The following is an 18,480-nucleotide window of genomic DNA, read 5'->3' as shown; positions in this document are numbered from 1 at the left end:
AGCATTCCTGAGTTTACCTTATTAATAGGCAGTTTCAGTGACAAGTTTTAAGATGCCCTTCAAGTCTTTTGCCATACCATCACTTACTATTTATTTAATCTATGCCAAAACTCTAATATTAGCATTCTCCTAATTTTCTCCCTGAAAAGTACAGCTAGCTACAGGGAAAGAGTTCTCCCTCTAGCGGAACATGTGCTATGCTCAAAGCTCTACAAATGTTTTAACGATTTTTGTCCTTAATGACAAAAAAAGGTGTGCACCCATTCTGAGTGGCATTGGGGAGGTATCTTCCAAAACTAAATAAAACACCGAAATACGTTATTGCATTTCTTATTATATAAAAATCTGTAATATGATAATCAAATTCAGTATTGCAGCTTTTATGTTCTTTGCTGGGTTTTTATGACTTTTAGTCTGTAGCGTTCTTGTAGATGTGATTTTTTTCCAATGAAATCTTTCTTCAGTTCACTCAAGACAGATGATGTTTGAGCTCAAGATTAGATTTATAAGTAGGTTTCTTTTTTGTTCTGTTTCAGAGAGGTTTGCCTTGAAGGACAGGAGTGTATTATTGATATATTTGTTTATTCTTACAGCATGTACTCTCATAGCTGGTTTTGTTTACTGGCAGAAAGAGACAGAGAAATATGTTGAATTTTGCTAAGAAACAAAGAATAAAGTTATGCAAGTCTGAGTGGATGTTCCAGAAATTATTTTTGCCTCTGTGGCATAAGAAAAAAAAAGTATATATAAAGCATAATGTAGAAAGTCTATAGTATGCTCAAAATACTCTTATTTACTACTAAATCATTTCAGTATTATGATTTCATATGCAAGTTTTCTTTTGTTCTGAAAGACTTCTTTTGTCAGGACACATTAATGAAGAATGCCATGGATGACTTAGAGTTGATGCGGGGCCAAAGTCTTAAAATCTTTGTTTGTCAGCCTCAATTTGATCAACTTCAGTGGCAGTGATATAGAGAATTAAATACAAGGTCCCTTAGGTCAAACTTGATAGAAGTTTTATTGAGGGTAATCAGGAGAAACTGATGAGCACACTATGAGAAGGTAGACAGGAGAGAGGAAAAAAGAAGTAATTCTCAAAAGATTTCCTACTTCACACTGAAATTATAAATCCCCTCTGTTTCTGGCAACATCTTTGAAATTCAAGATTTTGCTTGTATTTTAATGATACATCCAAACAGACTTTACTAACCAAAAGTCTTTAAAATGGGTAATTTTTGAGCCTTAATTGCACAGTAGTGATAGTGGCTTCCTGTCCTCCTCCTGCCCTGAGATAGGTTCCTGTAGACAGAATGTTTTCATGATTTGTAAATTATGAATGATTTTGAAGAGTCTTATTCTGATGTGTACTTTGTGAAATTAAAATATTGATACATATTGTGCTGATTTGAAGGGATTCTTCAGGACTGTTGCTTTTACAATACTTCAGTTTCTGTAAAAAAAATAAATAGTTTTTACAAAGCAGGGCTTGTTTTTAAATTGCATTTTTTTTGTTTATTAAACATTGTATATACTGAATTCTGCATAGAATAGGGCTTAGTTGATTTATTTTTATTATTGATATATAAAAGCATGTAGAGAGAACACTGCTCTGAAAAGGTGGGTTGTTTTTTTTTTTGCATAAAAACAATCGTTACTGAGCGTATGACTTTATAATGCAAGTTCCTAAATATAATGGAGACTAGTGTATTTTCAGTGAGTAGTTTATGTTGATATGGGGTTTTTATTTAATTTGGATCAGAATTAAAGTGAGAAGGAATGGAAGGATTTGGGAAAATAAGGAGAATAAAGGAGTAAACCAGAGGAGAAGGTGGAGGGGTTAACATCTTGCCTCCTGCTAAGCTGAAGTCATGAGGTAGGTGGGTTTTGTGTTTGTGGCAGTAAGAGACATACTGGCGAGAGAGAAAAAGTAGCATTTGTGAGACATTTGTAGTAACTTTTTCCACGGTTTTCTGTAGTGGAAATCACTCAGTTGTAAAATGTCGTCAACACTAACTACTTTTCTTAAGCTGGAACGGGGCCTGAGCAGATTGTGTTAGCAAAACAAGCCTTGATATTGTAATGAGATCTAAAAAAAATTACTGGAAAAATTAAGCATATAATTTTAATAATATTTAAAGTACCTTCCTTTGTGTTTCTGTTGGTAGAAGGTAATACAAAGTAAAGACGCAAAACAGCTTCTTTCTAGGTGGGACAGATTTAAACTTTAAAATAATGAATGGAAGAAAATGGCCTGTAGGAAACATTACAGCCTACTACCTATGAATGTTTGTTTTTAAAAAGGGTGGTTACACTTAACCCTTTAAAAAAGTCATAATTGCTGTAGGAAAAAATACCCTGAAATTAATTTCAAAATTTCAAATACCATGAAAATATCTTAAAGAATTTATATATATATATAAAAAAATAAGTTATATATATATATATAAGGCTCAATTGTTTCTGCATAATAAGGCTCAAAATATTGTTGGCTAATTTGAAGGTTTTATTTTTTTTTTTGCAACTTATCATCATAAAAGTTCTGGTTATGTGTCTTCTCAGTTTTAAAAATATTAATAAATAGAAAACACAAATAAGAGGAAGTGTTTTCAAAGGAACATAAAGTACTTTTGCAGTTATTTTTGGCAGTTGTAAATTTATATTCTGTAGTTTCAGTAGATGCAATTTTATGTTATTCCACCACCAAGAAAGAAAAAAGTGTGTTGCCGTAATCTAGGATACATGAGCAGTCCTGTTCTTAGCAATAAAACCTTTAATTTTACTTTTTTTTTTTTTTTTTTTAGAATTTTAATGTAATCATTTCTGTTATGTGTTTTTGAAACCTACCATCACTGTCTTTCTTATGTTGAATTCTTCAAATCAGTTCTGTAGAAATTACCCTTCTAGCCTTAATTAATTTTTTGCCATTTCTGTATTGTAAAATTTACATTTCATCTTGCATTCTAAATGACATGTTGGTTATTACTCACTCACTAGACAGGTCTGGTCAGAGAGGTGAAAACAGAGAAAACAGTATAGTATCTGTTGTTTCGAAGATCAAGTTACAAATGGCATTCTTCCTTTCCTTCCCCAAAGGCACTGAGGCGTGAACTGAAGGATAAAGAACAAACCATTCTCAATGCTGTGGACCAGGCACGAGTTTTCCTTGCTGATCAACCAATTGAGGGGCCTGAGGAACCAAGAAGGAGCTTGCATTCCAAAACAGGTCAGGAAATACTTACTTTTGGAAATGGTCAAAATGAGAGAAAAAGGTCTTACATGTCTCTAGTACATATCTGATATCCTGATTATTTGGTTAGACTTCAGAATGTTCCAAATCACATCTTGATTGCTTTTATTTCAATGATTTAGCCTCAGAACATATACTCTGCTTTACATGTACTCACATTTTCATGGAAGAAATAGAAAAATCGGAATTTCCTTTTCCAATTTTTGATTCAAAACACTAAAGTCATTAGTTCTGTCTTTTCCTTTTTCTTAACAGGATAACATATGCACCTTAAGTGTAATCAGAATAATAGTGGAAGGATGCACATACAAATCATCATTTTCCCCCACCCCCATAACCAAAAAATAGAAAAATATACCAAATATCTGCGTAATTAACCCCTAGAATTATGTTTCTGATATAAGCTACAACATTATAAAATCTTACTTTCAATTACATAAGAATTGTTCTTGGTAAAGTTAGTAATCTATTTTTACAAAAATACCAGTTGCTGTAAGATGTGAATAATTTACTGTTCTCTATAATTTGCAAAATTACAGTATAGCTGCTTGTATGAGGAGTTAGGGCTTTTTTCCCCCCATACATCTTTCTATACATCTCCATAGCAAACTTTTAAAGTTTCTTCAATGGAAACTACTGATCTTTCCTGCATCTGTACTTTCTGTTACTTCCGTGCAAATGTGGTTTCATATTCCCTAATTCAGCTTTGTAGATAAAGTTTGAATAGCTGCTGATTAAAGCAAATGAATCATTTTCCCCTGTGATTAGTTCTTGTACCTTAGCTGCTATAATGTATCTTACTACTTCCTTTTTGAACTCCTGACTCCCGAAAAAATGATTTGTCTTTACTCTCAGACTTACTTGATACATTGCATGTCTAATGTTTTGGTCTAAATCACAAGCAACCCTGCAGTTGAAAAATAAGCAATGCTGGGTTTATATTTTCTCATTTTTTCACACAAAAGTTTGAAGTCACAGATTCTCCTCTCAGAAGCCACAGAACAACCCAACACAAATTATGCCAATCCATAAAATGTTACCAGTGTAGCAGGGGTTGATATAAGTGATTGAGTCAGTGCTGACTGAAAGAGCAGAAGCAGACTTCAGAAAATGAGCTGCATGATAAATTCTTGTTTTGCAGTCTATTGTAGTATTGTTGTTATTATTAGTTTTACAGATGGCAGTGATAACAAAATAGCAGGGAATTTGATGACCATGCTAAAGTGCATAACAATAATGGCCAGGCAGATGGTGTGTAAGTGATGTATGAGTATCTCTTGTCTAGTCATCATATTTGAAAAATTATCAAATATGTGCAGGCTGGAAAGTTTCATAGGTGTGCATTGAACTAATTTTCCTCTTCCTTGTTCACACTCAGTAGTTCTCCGTAGACTCTTGTTTTGAGGGGTTAGTATGGGCTACCAGCCAAACTCCCACCCATCCATCCCCTCACTTCCTCGGTGGGACAGAGGCAGAAGATAGGAAGAAAAGGACTGAGAAAGCTCACAGGTCAAGATGGGGACAAATGTAGATCTATTGCAAACTACCGTTGTGGACCAAACAGATTTAGCTTGGGAAAAATAAACTATTTGTTGACATTTAAAATAAATACTTAATTATAGATTCAATGGTGAGAATCAAAAAGAAAACACAAAAACCATAGCTTTCCTCTCCTCTTTCCTAGGCTCAACTTGACTCCTTTATTCCTGTCTCCTTTTCTCCTTCCCTCCTTGTTATGAAGACAGGTCTTGCTCAACCTCTTCAACAGGGCAGCAAGTGGTGTGGGAAGGTGATGGGTCTTACAGACAGCCTAGCAGTTTCTCTCTGCTGCTCTCTTCTCACCTCTTCTGGGCTCTCCCTGGGAAGTATCTGTCATGGAGCTGCTGCTCCTTCTTGGACTTTGGTGTTCCCTCTGCTCTTTCTCCTTTTTGTTCCCTCCTCTTCTCTCTCTGGTGTTTTCCGCTGTATCCTAAGTACATTCCCTGAGGTGCCACCAGTGTGGCTGAGGGCCTCAGCTGTGCCCTGTCATCTGGAGCTGGCCATCCCCAGCACCCCAGTTGCTGGCAGCCCCAGCCACCCCTCACAGAGATCCTGTGCACAGTGTGTAGCAGTACACAGCACTGTACGGTCATGATCTGAATGTGGGTTTGGCTGCTTCTAACATACAAGTAACAAAACCTTTTTCTTTTAAGTCATAATCACATTAATTGGCAAATCGTTGTTTCTTGAGGTTAGTTCTTACCCTGTGTAATGGCAGGGGTGTTTAGGGGAGAGGGTTTTCTAACCTGCAGAAGGTAAAGTTGTAAATGTTTTTTTTCTGTTCAACCTATCTCTCGCCATACACTGATTTATTTATTTTTTCTTTATGCCCCTTGCACTGTTGCAGGGACAAGGAATGAGAGAGATTTAGGAGAAAACTGATTAGAATGAGTTTTGAACTTGACTCATCGAGACATATTCTAAGGACCTGTGCATATATACATTCATTGTTTGTTCCACAGAGAATATTAGTTATAGGATGCCTTATGATAACCCATTATTGTCTATAATGTTCCTAATTTCAAATATATCACAAGAATGTAAAATCAGGTTATGAGCACACCTTAGTTTTTTTTCTTCCCATCTTGGCTTTATGCCTCCTGTGTTGTCCTCCTACTGCACCCTGTAGTAACTGGCGCAGTCAAACACAGTTCTTATAGCTTTCAGGAAATGTCCTTCTAAGTTAATCTTATCTCCTGTCTGTCCTTTCTTCTGATTTTGTTTTGCCATGTTTCCATAGGAATAAAAGTGAAGAAATGAGCTTCAAACTCTTCTTGCCTGTGAGCTGATTCAGTAGTTGATTGGAGCTGACTGATAAGCCAGCAGGCCAGCTGCTGAATTTTATAGATGTTCAGAATAAGGAAATTGGAAATGCTTGCATTTTTAGCTTTCTTGTCACATGTCCATGATATAGGACAAAGATCTAAAAATTTAAATTAAAATTCTCAATGGAATAGTTATATTTGGCTTCTTAGATCCTTATACTGTTGGTAAGGTTACAGGCCATGGGAAACATAAAGGAAAGGAGAAATAATATTTTCTATTTCCAAGGTCCTACAGACTGATGATACGGCTTTGCTGAAATTCAGTCCTCAAAATTCCACTGCTGCAGTGAGGAAGCAGAGATAATAACATAAACTAACATCCAGTATGTTACCATAGGTCACCACACTGATTCTCACTGCAATAGTGACTGTTTCCAGGAGTCTGCAGTGTTGTCGAAGTCCTTCAGTAGCTTCTAGTTTTCTTACAGCAATCGGTTTCCTAGCTTTGAAACCTGCTGTTTGGTAGCAAAGGTTGTTGTCATAAACACATAATTTAAAATTTAGCATTTGCCATCTGTTATCTCTTAATTGAATATGTAGGAAGCCCCATAAATACCATCTGAGTTATAGGAGAAATATATTAGTAGATATCAATGAATTACATGCATATACTTACTATAAGCTTGTAGACAACATACTCACCTCTTTTCAGACATAAATAAAAGTCGAACTTATTTGATTCCCACCACTGAGCAAGTTCAGGTAAATCTCTGCCAGAATTTTTCCTCTTAGCAAGGAAAATCAAACTGGAAATAGGCAATTTACTCTTTTCTAATATATATATAGCAGTCAATAATTCTATTTTCAAACACTTGTGTCTGTCCATAAGCTATTGTGTAAAACTAGCTATTACACACACCTGGAATAGCTTTTTGTTCTCTGCTACACAGCTGAGCTGAATTTTTAACAGCTGAGTATTGGAAACAGGATGGCCTGAGGCCATAGTGGTCAATTTTATTATTGTTTTGGTTTTGTTTGATTTCTTTTTTTCTTTTTTTTTTTTTTTTTTAACCATGAGGACCTGAGGATATAAGCAGAGTTATAGTAATTCCTGAACTGTATGCTCTGTTATGGTCCAGTTTTAGCTGAAATACTAGGGTGCTTCCCAGGTAGAAGCCATGTTCAGTTATGCTACTAGTAGTGCGGATGACTGGTAGATGTCAAAGGTTAGGATGGTGCTTGAAGGAAAATTCCTTTCTTATACTCTAGAGCAAACATAGTTCTAAAACACTGTAAATGAGCATCAAGAAAGCAAATCGGAAATTGCAGAGTATTGAACTAAGTGTATAGAAGAGGAAACATGCTGAGGAAACTTGCTTAGGAAGTTAAAAAAACTCAGAACATGGATGTTTCAAAGACCTGTTTTGTTGTTATAGAATGCTATCAAGTCAAGGAGCCCTACCTTTTATGCTACCTGGCTATTTTCTGGTTTTATATTATTTTGGAATAAAATAGATGCCTTTGTTTTCTGAAATGCTGTTAGGGGGTGTATATCTGTCTTCGACAGCCTTGCTGAAGAGCTACCTGCCGTATGTGCTGTGCCAGGAAAAAATCTTTATTGATCTTTGGAAGAAATAAAAGGCTTGTCACAATCTGCAGTCACAGTGCTTTGGAAACATAGGATTAATTCCTGACTTGGCTAGAGTAACTGGGATACAGTGGGGATAGCCTTCTTTCCACTAGTATTCTCACTTCAACAGAAATTGGAAGAAGACATAGTAGCTTGGTAAGGCTGTAACAGTGCAACAGAAGTTGGAAGAAGACATAGTAGCTTGGTAATGGTATAACAGTACTGTTATATTTGGATTTTTCTGGTTTTGTGGCAAGAGCAGAGTAAAACTAAGTTGTATGTTTCTGGAGTAACACGTTGCTTGGGCTTCCGCTATGCAAAAGTATTGTGAATTCATGTTGGATCACACCATTTATTACAAAATGGTGGCTTGATTTTAGTGAGAAGTATTCCATGTGTTTTGATTATATTGACAAATTACATTGACTATGTTGGATAAATGCACGGTTCTCAGGATTGCTGTAATCTGTTTGGGTTCTCTGTAGGTAGATGCTATGGGACAACTCAATTATCTCTTTTAACTTGAAGCTATTTTCTCTTTGTTTCGGCCTTCCATGTCTTCCCCACCAGCATCCACTGGGAAATCAACAACCATTATTGAAGGATATGTATGTTTGCTAGCATTTTTCTCATTTGTCTTTATCTGGAGCCCATATTCAGGGCCCTTTCCAGAAATATTAATCATACATGAGGTTAACAGCTTTCATTTTCTATGCTTTCGCAGTTCTATCTTCTGAAGACAAAAGGTAATTTGTCTTTTATCCTGCAGTAACTTTCCTCATTCGCTGTTTATTTAATTATGTTTCTCTAGTTTGAAGAGTGTTCAGGTTTCATAGAAGAAAACCTGAATGGATAAAGATGAAAATATGCTTTTTCTTTGTTTTAACTACATATGCAATAGATATTTAAATAAGAGAAAAAGGTGACATACTTTGTTATGCTTGCATGGGTGGGTTCTTGGAATCTAATTTCTACATTTCCACAAAAAAACGGTTGCTGCTAGTTCTTTAAGCGTCCTATTCCCGTCTCATCAGAACTGAGTTTTCTGTCCAGATTGTTAGAAATCCAGAGAATGCTTTTGCTGGAGCGCTGATAAAGACTTCATTCAATGATAGTACTGCGTTTGGTTCTTCTGCTTAGGAGTTTGACAGGGTGCCACTGTGCCTGTTCAAATGCTCTGAAAGTTTTCATAACGGTTATAGTGCTGTGTCATCCATTGTTTTTTGCTGCAAAGCTTGACTGAACCACAGAAGACACAATGTTTGACATAATGGGAGAGGGAGTAGGCATGAATTCAGGTCCAGTTCTGTATGTTTTATTGAGAATATAGCACAAGTGAAAGGAAATTAATGGAATTTTGTCAAGGTGGGAAGAGATCACTAGTTGAAGTCCACATAATGAAGATCAAGCACAGTTGCTTAGAATCAAATCTTAATGCAAGGAGAACTTTCTTTATTGATAACTTTCCTGGGTAAGTATTCTCCAAATATGTAAGCTTGTGATGAAACTATATGCTGTAAAATTCAGGCTTGAAAGTTTCTCATCCGTGGCACTCTGTCTCTGATAGAGACACAGAAAAGCTTTTGGTGTTTTCATTATTTTGTTTGTGAAAAAAAAAAAAAAAAAGCTTATTAAAATCAAGTTTTGCCCATGACAGAGGCATACTATGTTTTTCTGTTCTTTCTCCCTGACTGCAAGGTCAGATAATATCTTTCCTCTCTGGTAAACAGACGGTCCAGTGAATACAGGCTTTTCTTACTTTCTGAGCAGCTGCTGAAGTGGAGATAATGTAATAAGTAAGATTAAAAAAATAAAAATAAAAAAAGAAAAAAGAAAGAGGGAGGTATAAGAAAAGCAGATATTTGGGAAGACTTTATATTAAGTGGGGACAAAAAGCAACAACAACTGTAGCCTTTTTTCACACTGCCAATGTGTGTAATGACAGACTGGTGAAACAAGTTCCAAACTTACAGAAGAAAATTCTCACTGTAATTTTTTGAGGCTTACAATTCTGTGCTATAAAGCCAGTGTCTTGGAGAATGTGTTATCTGCTTGGAAAAGAAAATATGTGCTGCTTATTAATAAGTTGAGTTGTCATGATGGAAAACATGAAGTTTATACAAGATGTATTTCTGTCTGAAATTAATAGGTATTAGAGCTCATAAAAAAGTGTGCTTAGCTCTTTTTTCCCTAGTAAATGTCTTTTTAGGGCACGTTTACAAGCACTTAGAAGGCTTTTATAAAATCTCACAGTCTCACAGTGAATTAATATTTTCCAAATAAAATATATTCCATGTACCCTTTACAATGACACTGATTTGACAAATGGTTTGGGTTCCAGTTCTGTTGGGATACTTTTATCACCCCTGTCAATCTGGAATCTTTTCCTTTCCCAGAATATGTGGCCAGCTTGTCAGGAGTAAAGCTGACTTGTTTTAACTGTCCAGACAAGTAAAGTCAGGCTGTTGTTCCCCTCTTCTATTCCCATTTATTACTACAGCCAGTTTTTTTCATAGTGCTTCCACTGGGGCAAGCAGCACTCATTGAATCTGTTGTGTCAGTACCTTTATATAGGTAACCAAAAAGTTTTGCAAGATTTTCAGCTCTTACTGAAGCTTTCAGTATGTTCCTTGTCAAGTGACTGATCATTTTAAATAACCTGCTAATAGTTTGGTTTAGAACTGTTAAGCCCTTCTGGCTCTGGTAACAGATGATATAAGCACATGATGTTCGATAAAAATGGTAGGTTGAAGCTTTGCATTTATGTAACTTCTACTTCAGTTTCTGGGTATAATGTCTCCTGTATTCACATGGTTGAGATGCCAACAAAGGAGGCTTTCTTCCTGGGTCTGCAATTTTCTTTTGCCTTTCAATGAAGCTCAGTATTCCATTTCCTTTTGTAAAGCTTTCCAATGCTAAGTACTCCATTCATCCTCATTTAAAGTCCTGCAGTTTATACATCTGAAGCCTGGTTGTCCTCAACCTACAGCTATATCATAGGATACCTCAACCTCAGTCTGCCATTTGCTGCAGCTTGCCTGCATGCTGTGATTTAGTGATGTCTGGATTGCTCATGGTCCCTTTGAAGGGACTGTAGTGGATTCTCATTCATTCATTAGTGGCGTATTATCAACAGTGTGTAATTCCAAAATTACTTCCAGTAGCAATTTCTTTGATATCTTTACATAAGCAATTTGTAGCTCTTCTTTTTTTTTTTTTTTTTTGTTTAAAACAACAGTTTTTATCTGAAAGGGGCTTTTGTTTAGAACTTAAGCATTATTTCTTTTCCTTTTTCTAAAATCTGTTGCAAAGCTTGAGCTAAAGATCATACCAGAAATGTGTTGTCCTATGATATAGTTTATTCTACTGTGTATTGCTGGGATTCCAGAGACAAAGTATAATTTATCACGGCATATCTTTGGTTTTCATCCTTATTTTGGTCTGCCAGTATTGCAAATTATGGGTTACTGCCATGTCTCTATATCCCAGAGCTACACATATAATTTATGTCCTTTCACATGTAGTTAAGCATTGCAGGTTAGTTGTGAGGAGGTTGTTCTTTTTGTTTGTTTGGATATTTTTTTCCCCTCAGTGGCATCTGACTGTGTCGCTGAATACTCTTTTAGTATTTGTAGTCTGGCATGTATCAAGACTAATGCAGGCCAACTTTTTTAAAAAATATACAAATCTGGTGGGCAGAAACTGGTTTTGATCTGAACAACTCCCTGTTACTTTTACATCAGGGAAAAATGTGCCTGCCCTTCTCAGCAACAAATTGAGCATATTCTAATGGGTTTTTTTGGTGGTTTTTTTTTTTTTTTAAGTCTTGCAGGGACTGGAGATTTAAATATAAGTAATTAACTGAAATAATCAATATCATCTCCTGTGACCATATCCTGAGGCTGTGTGTATGCCCACTTTGTCTTCGTTTAACATGAATGGGATTTCCATGGTTGCTGGGTTGCATGGGATTTAGACACATAAGCCTGAAGTTTGTGAGAAAGGGTTCACCGTAAGCTTGGCTCTTTTTCACTCAAAAGGTTCACTAAACATTTTTACATTTGCTAAACCTATTTAAACCAGCCTTTTAGGACTTTGCTGTTAACATGAAAAAGTGGATGTAGAGCTGCAGAGCCACTCACCACATAGTACTCAGTGCACGTAGGTTTTTGCTAGTGCGAGACATCCTGGTGGTAGGGTGAAAGGTGGTGGTAAGTGATCCAGAGCAAAGCACTTTTCTTCGTCTTTCTACATGAAATGGTGCCCAGATTCTCTGTTGCAGTTTCCAGTAGGGAAGAGTCATCTTCCATTTCCTCCCCCTGTGCCTTCAGAAGTGACAAACCAGCAGTAAGCTGCCTTTGCTTTGTAGATATCGTAATACATGGAAGGAAGAATAGTTTCCTGATTTCTGATTTTGTCATTAGGAGTGACTAAAGTTTATTTCAGTTATGACAAGGTACACTGGCTTCTACCTTGTACCTGCTGAAATAAATTATCAGTTAACACTGCACTTACTGTCTTGAGTATGTACCTCAGGAGCACTGTCTGAACACTGAATAGGCACAAATAGAGCAGAAATAAACAGCGTAACTTTTCTTTCACTCTGCAGAGTTGACCCCTGAGGAGAAAGCTATGAGGATTGCCAAAGCTATGCGTAAGCAGTCATCAGAGGTAAAAGAGAAATGGGAGAACCTAAATGCCAGTGCCAATATCTGGCAGAAACAAGTGGACAAAGCATTAGAAAAACTGAAAGACTTGCAGTGTGCCATGGATGACCTCGATGCTGACTTGAAGGAAGCTGAAAATGTGAGGAATGGCTGGAAACCTGTGGGAGACTTGCTTATAGATTCGTTACCAGATCACATTGAGAAAACTACAGTAAGTATGGAATTCCTGGGAAATATTTAGCCTGTGTGAGTCAGACCCCTACATTCTACTACCCCTAGTTATGTTACCTATATACACATTGTACACTTAAATTCTCATGTGCAGGTTATAGTGCATAAGTGATTGCATAAGCTACATGTGATCAGCAAGCTATAGAAGTGTACAGAATACAACATTCATCAAATGAAAAAGATCATGTTCTAGCATTTAAATATTTTCTTTCTAGAAATACTATCTTAGCCATAGTTAGGCAATGGGTGTGTTTGAATCTTTGCCCAAGCACTGGATTATGATTGAGCTGAATCAGTTATTATTCTGACAGTTGACAGTGGGCTCCCCTCCTTTTTGTAGTGATGAGCTGTCAGATCTGTTTGACCATCATATATAGCTTTCTTAGAAAACATTGGGAGCTTTTTCAGTCATCCAGAAGTATGCACATGGTTCCTTAACTTTCATAGATTTCACACATCTATTGTCTATTTTAGCTTATATGAGTGAAAATTAATATTTGCCCTTACTTGAATCTGGCTTCTCTTCAGGATTATTTCAAAGTGAAGAACACGCATTACCATATTCTTGCAGGCATACCAGGTCTTGAAGCCAGGGTTCCAGGCCACCCATGCAGGGCTCAGTACCCCAAGGCATGGCTGCTCATGGTGGATAGTAGTTGTCCTCTGCTTAGCTGCATAGGTTGGGTAGGGACCCAGTAATGCAGAGTTCCCCAAAGGAGGAATACCCTCAGGTAACTAACACTGTCCAGGGGAGCTGACTGGAAACAGTCATAGTGCTTGGGGGAGTGCCTGAATATCAGGGATTCCCAGAGAACATGTGGGTATGCATATATAAGTAGAGGAAATTTCTCTTTCAGGCAAATTTAGCAGTTACCACCAAGCTTCTGTTTCACAAATGCAACTTTTCATTTTTTAATCTCAAGAATGAATATAGCAAAACATTAGAGGACCCTGGGGTCATGTACTTGACCGTCTATGTCTTCAGCATGGGACACTGGAGTTAAAAGAATGAAGATCTGTGGGCTGCAGCCAGTTTTCTGTGAATACTCTTTCCATGTATACACAGCCTGTGGACTTGTGAAATTAACACACATCTGTGTTATTTCACGTATATCAATATAAGCATCCTCATTCTCCAAATTTTCTTGTTATATTCAGGTTTAACGGAACCAAAATCTTTAAAACAGTCAGAGCTGACTTATATCCAGACTGCTGTTCATCTGAGAAGCAATACATCTCCTCCCCCTCTTATATTTTAGTATAGATACTAAAGCAAGCAATAAGATGTTGGTGCTGAATTGCTTTTTGTTCCCAAGAAGTGGTTTGTCATATCTTGATGGTTTATTCTATAAGGAAGACTAAACCAAATTCTTTTAGATTTTCATTGCTGCATAAAAAATTGTAACATCTGCTGAAGTAATAGGGCCCTGCTGGCTGTCCAGAAGCCAGATGCTTCTGGAACAGAAGCTTCTGCTTGCCGGTAGGTTCCTTCTGTTCCTGGGCAGGATGATAGAGATTTTAAAGGGAGGCAAATAACTGAATTGTCCAAAGAAAATATTTTTCTAGCTGTTTTTGGCTTGTTTCGTGATGTTTAGTCAAGCCATTTATAGGATTGAACAATTAACAGCTCACAGCAAGCAAGATGTTTGCCGCATCTTCAAGTGTAACTAAAATTTGCATCAATTTTATCTTAATACTGTATTTAGTTCCATTAAATTCAGTAAGACTTTTTCTTCTTTTTAATCATTGTAATAGTTTTACTCTACAGTTGTAACCAGGTAAAACACTGTACTCCTTTTCCTTAGAAGATACATTCCTTCATGCTTTGCTAATTCAATAATAGCTTTTAAATTGATTTTTTGTCAGCTGCTTAATCCTGGAAAACTGTAGTTACTGAATGCATTTTTTTCTTAAGAGCACTTTACACACTGTAGACTGCTACAGCTCCCGATAGAGCATTGTGTATTTCTTTTTGGAATAAAAGCTCTAAAACCATATGGCATCACTAAAAACTTAGTTAAATTGTTCTGGGGCACAATTTGGATATTGGCATTTGAGCAAATATCATACTCTTTTCTCTAAGGATGTGTATGAAGGAGTGAAAGAGTTAATAAGAATACTGGAGTGATCTTTCTTTGCCAGAGAACTGAGTTACGTACAGTTGACATAAGCTGCCATGTTGGCCAAGTCAGCACCCTGTTGAGTTTATTGTGGCTTTTGTGCTGCTCAGGTGTCTGTTGAAAATAAATTAATGCTTCTTACTCTTTTAGGCTTTTAGAGAAGAAATTGCTCCCATCAACTTGAAAGTCAAGACAGTGAATGATTTGTCCAGTCAGCTGTCTCCACTTGACCTTTATCCATCGTTAAAGATGTCTCGTCAACTGGATGATCTTAATATGCGGTGGAAACTTTTACAGGTATTCTTCTGAATGTGTACAGTAGGTGTTGGGGAAAGGATGCTTCTCTTCAAAAAGATGCATTATTACCGTTTGTCCTTTATTTCTATCTTTAAGGTGTTATTCTAGTGGCACCAAAGCAACATAGGGAGCTGTCTTTCATTCTGTAGCTTGACAAAAACTTTTCCTTTCTCAGCAGTTTACTCACTCAGGAGACCACATTAATCTCTGGAGACTAGGGGGAACTATTGCTGCATGGTGTTTTGTATATCTTATAGCAGTATTTTTACTGCATAAATCATTGTCACTGAGAAATGGTGTACATATTTCTGTTGTGTTTCCAGCTTGTGTGAAAGCTGTTTTATTTTGGTTTTGAGTGTTAAGTTTCAGCAGGGAATTTCACTTATAGTGACTTAAGTATTGGTAGAGCTGTAGCAAGATGTGAACAATAGTACATTTAGCATTATAAAACAGAAGAGGATATGCTGTATGAAAGATTCATATTGCTTAATTTACGATTGTTGTCCTTAAATGGTCTGAGAAAGGTAAATCAGTATGCCTGATTACAGTTCAAACTCATACACAGTTTCAGTGAATTATTTAATGGAGTTTTTTATGTCAGTTAAAATTCATTTGTCAATTTTTGCACTTTGTTACTCTTTGTTTGGTAGGAAATACTTACAGTGAGTCAGTTGCTATTTATTTCTTTACCTGGCTTCTAAGTGATATTAAGTGTCTGAAAGAATTAGGGTAAGGATGGAGGATCTGTCACCTCTCTAGCTGAGGAAAGTGAGACAGAATTTTCAAACCCTGGCCATCAGTTTCTGGGCTGAATGAGTTGCTCCTGAGTGGCAGAATTGTTGTGTCAGATCAGACCTTCCCTTTCCTAATATGGTAGTGGCTTTCTTTTTCTTTTTTTTACATTCCACCCCCCCCCCTTTTTTTTTTTTTTCTTTTTTCTTGTGTATGCTCTCAAACTGAGTTAACCAAGCAGCCTAACTGCTGCTGGGTTTGCTAGTGCACTTTCAATTAATAAACCAGGGGGGAACCATGTCAGACAGTGAAGCAGTATCTTTCAAAATGGTTTCATGCTAGAAAGGCAGCTGTGAGATCAGTACAATCAAAGTAAGACCTGCTGACTGTGGAGATTTGGACAACAGAAGGGTTGGGAGGAGGTCAGAAACTTCAGCAGTCAGCTATAGTCACCATAAACCTACTATTATTCATTATTGATCTGCAGTACTCTCACAGAACAATGCATGAATATGAACATGACAGCCATCAAGCCAATGAAAGAAAAAAAGTAGCCTTGAATAGATGGATGTCAAATAAGTGCTATGATACACAGACTACCTAAATTTATATAAGTAAAACTTAATGTAAATAGTGTTTTTATTATCATGGTTCTGATGTTACAAAGTAAATGCAATGTGTGTTTGTGTTTATGTGTAGGTGTCTGTAGAGGATCGCCTTAAACAGTTACAGGAGGCACACCGCGATTTTGGGCCTGCATCACAGCACTTTCTTTCCAGTAAGTTCTTTGACTTAACAGATGCATAGTAGATAGGATTGCTTTCTCAGACACCAACAGCTCTTTACTCCAGATTTCCCTATGGCTTGAGAAACAGGAAGTTCCTCTACCATGTTATCATTTACTTCCCTTTCTAGGGGAGTTCATCTTCATAACCCCACTGACATTCTCACTGGTATGCTTGTCATTGTAATATCTTGCTGAGTTATTCTTGCACCTGTGGTTACTTTGTTATTTGTCTTCTGTTTGCTGCAAGGTCTGACATTTACCTGTTCCAGAATCTTTATGTGTTCATAACCACATCTTCTTAGCCCCTCTTACCTCTTTTCTTCAGTTTGCTTTTACTTCATGGAATTAGAGGCTTCATGACATACATTTCTGGAGCCTCAAATACAGGGGTGCAGAAAGCATGCCTGCATCAATTCCTCAAGCCCCATCCTTTCATCATTTTTTAGTGAAAATTTTAAGCCTACAATCTTCCACATACTAAGAAGGCAAAAGCAGATGCTTTTGCTCTCTCATTCTCATTTGATTTGTAATAGATAAGATAGGTTGCGGTATCAAGATCTGTGTTGGCTTTCTGATGTTCTAGCCTACCTGCCAGCTTCAGAGCTCATGGTACAAAACATTTGCCCAATGATGTCTCTGGTTTTAACTGGGGGCTTCAATAATAAAGATAAATTTATTGCAGGAGCTGGGAAGTGAGCATAAAAGTGAGCAGATCTGTCCCAGAGATTCTCAAGTGCTGTACGTCACTGTATAGCTAAACAGCTAATATCATTTAAAAAAATAAATAAATCTCGATTTATTCTGGAATTGCATGATAACCATGTTGTCTTCTTGAATTGACTAGATTTTCAGTAAATGTGATGGTAAACAACATGCAGTATATTTAAAATGTTAGAGCTCTTACACCAAATAATGATTCTCGGAGCCACTTTGTCTTCTTTTTTTTGTAATTAACAGGCCAAGCAACTTTAAAAGTGTGTGATATTTTTTGGTTTTGTTTTTTTTCTTTAAACCCCATTAGCAGTATTGCATAGTGTTGCCACCATGGTTTTGTAGCCCTTCCAATCTTGAACTTGTAACCTCAACAGTACACCTACATAATAATTTGTAAAAAGGATATAAATAGAGTGGTACCTTTGGCACTCTTGGAAAATGCCAGATTAATTGTTTAGGAGAGTAGTCAGTCTAGTCTGTGTAACTAAAACAGACTAGGAAGTAACATAGGGAAAACACAGTTTCCCCTATTCTAGGTGGTTTGAGAAGTCCCTGACTTCACTCCTGTGTCACTGTTAAGACTGTTCACTTCACCTGGACCAATGCAAATGTTCAGGTGACTGGCCTGGGGGAAAGTCAGTGAAAGAGTCTACATGAAAAACAAGGAAGATTTCCAGCCAAGGTTGGCTGGTACTATTTGCCTTGACCTGGATCATTTCCTTGATTTAGCTTACAGCATGCCACAACAAATAATTGTATTCAAAAGACTGAGTAGTGAACTGGCTTTGTTGTTTGATAAGGCATTCATAGAATTATTTCCAAAGAGACTATACAGGGGCTTATCAGCATGCCTCAGCCTTGCTTAGGTCATCTTCTCCAGGCTTAAGGGGACGTTTGGTTTATGTTACATACAAAAGTCAAGAATGGAAAGTTGAACAGAACAGGATGCCTGCTGGTAGGTACCGCAAAGAGCTATAGCCAAGTAAGTACTACACTGCTCAAAACCCAGATAATATGCAGTTACCCATTTAAATTATTTCTAAAAACAAATGACCTTTTTCCCCACACAACCTACAGCAAAAACTTCTTCAAAAAAACAAACCTGTTTTAAGAGCTTGAACTATACAGAGGTACAGAACTTAATACCTACAACTTTATAGAAAGTCTGTTAAGTGAAAGTCAGGCACAGTAACTTCAAAGGAAAGTAATAAAAAAAATCATTAAATCTGGAAAAATGAAGGTTTTATC

General features: G+C 36.8%; 1 protein-coding gene across 6 annotated transcripts in view; it reads left to right on the top strand.

The window, feature by feature from the left end:
* UTRN (utrophin) overlaps positions 1-18,480 on the top strand; it is a 369,401-nt gene that overhangs the window by 281,658 nt on the left and 69,263 nt on the right. For all 6 annotated transcript variants that reach the window (XM_061378712.1, XM_061378711.1, XM_061378710.1 and 3 more), the window contains 4 exons: positions 3,097-3,226; positions 12,294-12,562; positions 14,853-14,999; positions 16,431-16,509. In XM_061378712.1, coding sequence (XP_061234696.1) covers positions 3,097-3,226; positions 12,294-12,562; positions 14,853-14,999; positions 16,431-16,509 — 625 coding nt within the window. The remainder of the gene's footprint in view (positions 1-3,096; positions 3,227-12,293; positions 12,563-14,852; positions 15,000-16,430; positions 16,510-18,480) is intronic.

Source organism: Neopsephotus bourkii, unplaced genomic scaffold (genome assembly GCF_033783945.1).
Source record: "Neopsephotus bourkii isolate Nb327-2 ecotype Australia unplaced genomic scaffold, CSIRO-AGI_Nbou_v1 NB_1767, whole genome shotgun sequence".
NCBI classification, from domain to species: Eukaryota; Metazoa; Chordata; class Aves; order Psittaciformes; family Psittacidae; genus Neopsephotus; species Neopsephotus bourkii.
This window is presented reverse-complemented; position numbering and strand designations above follow the sequence as displayed.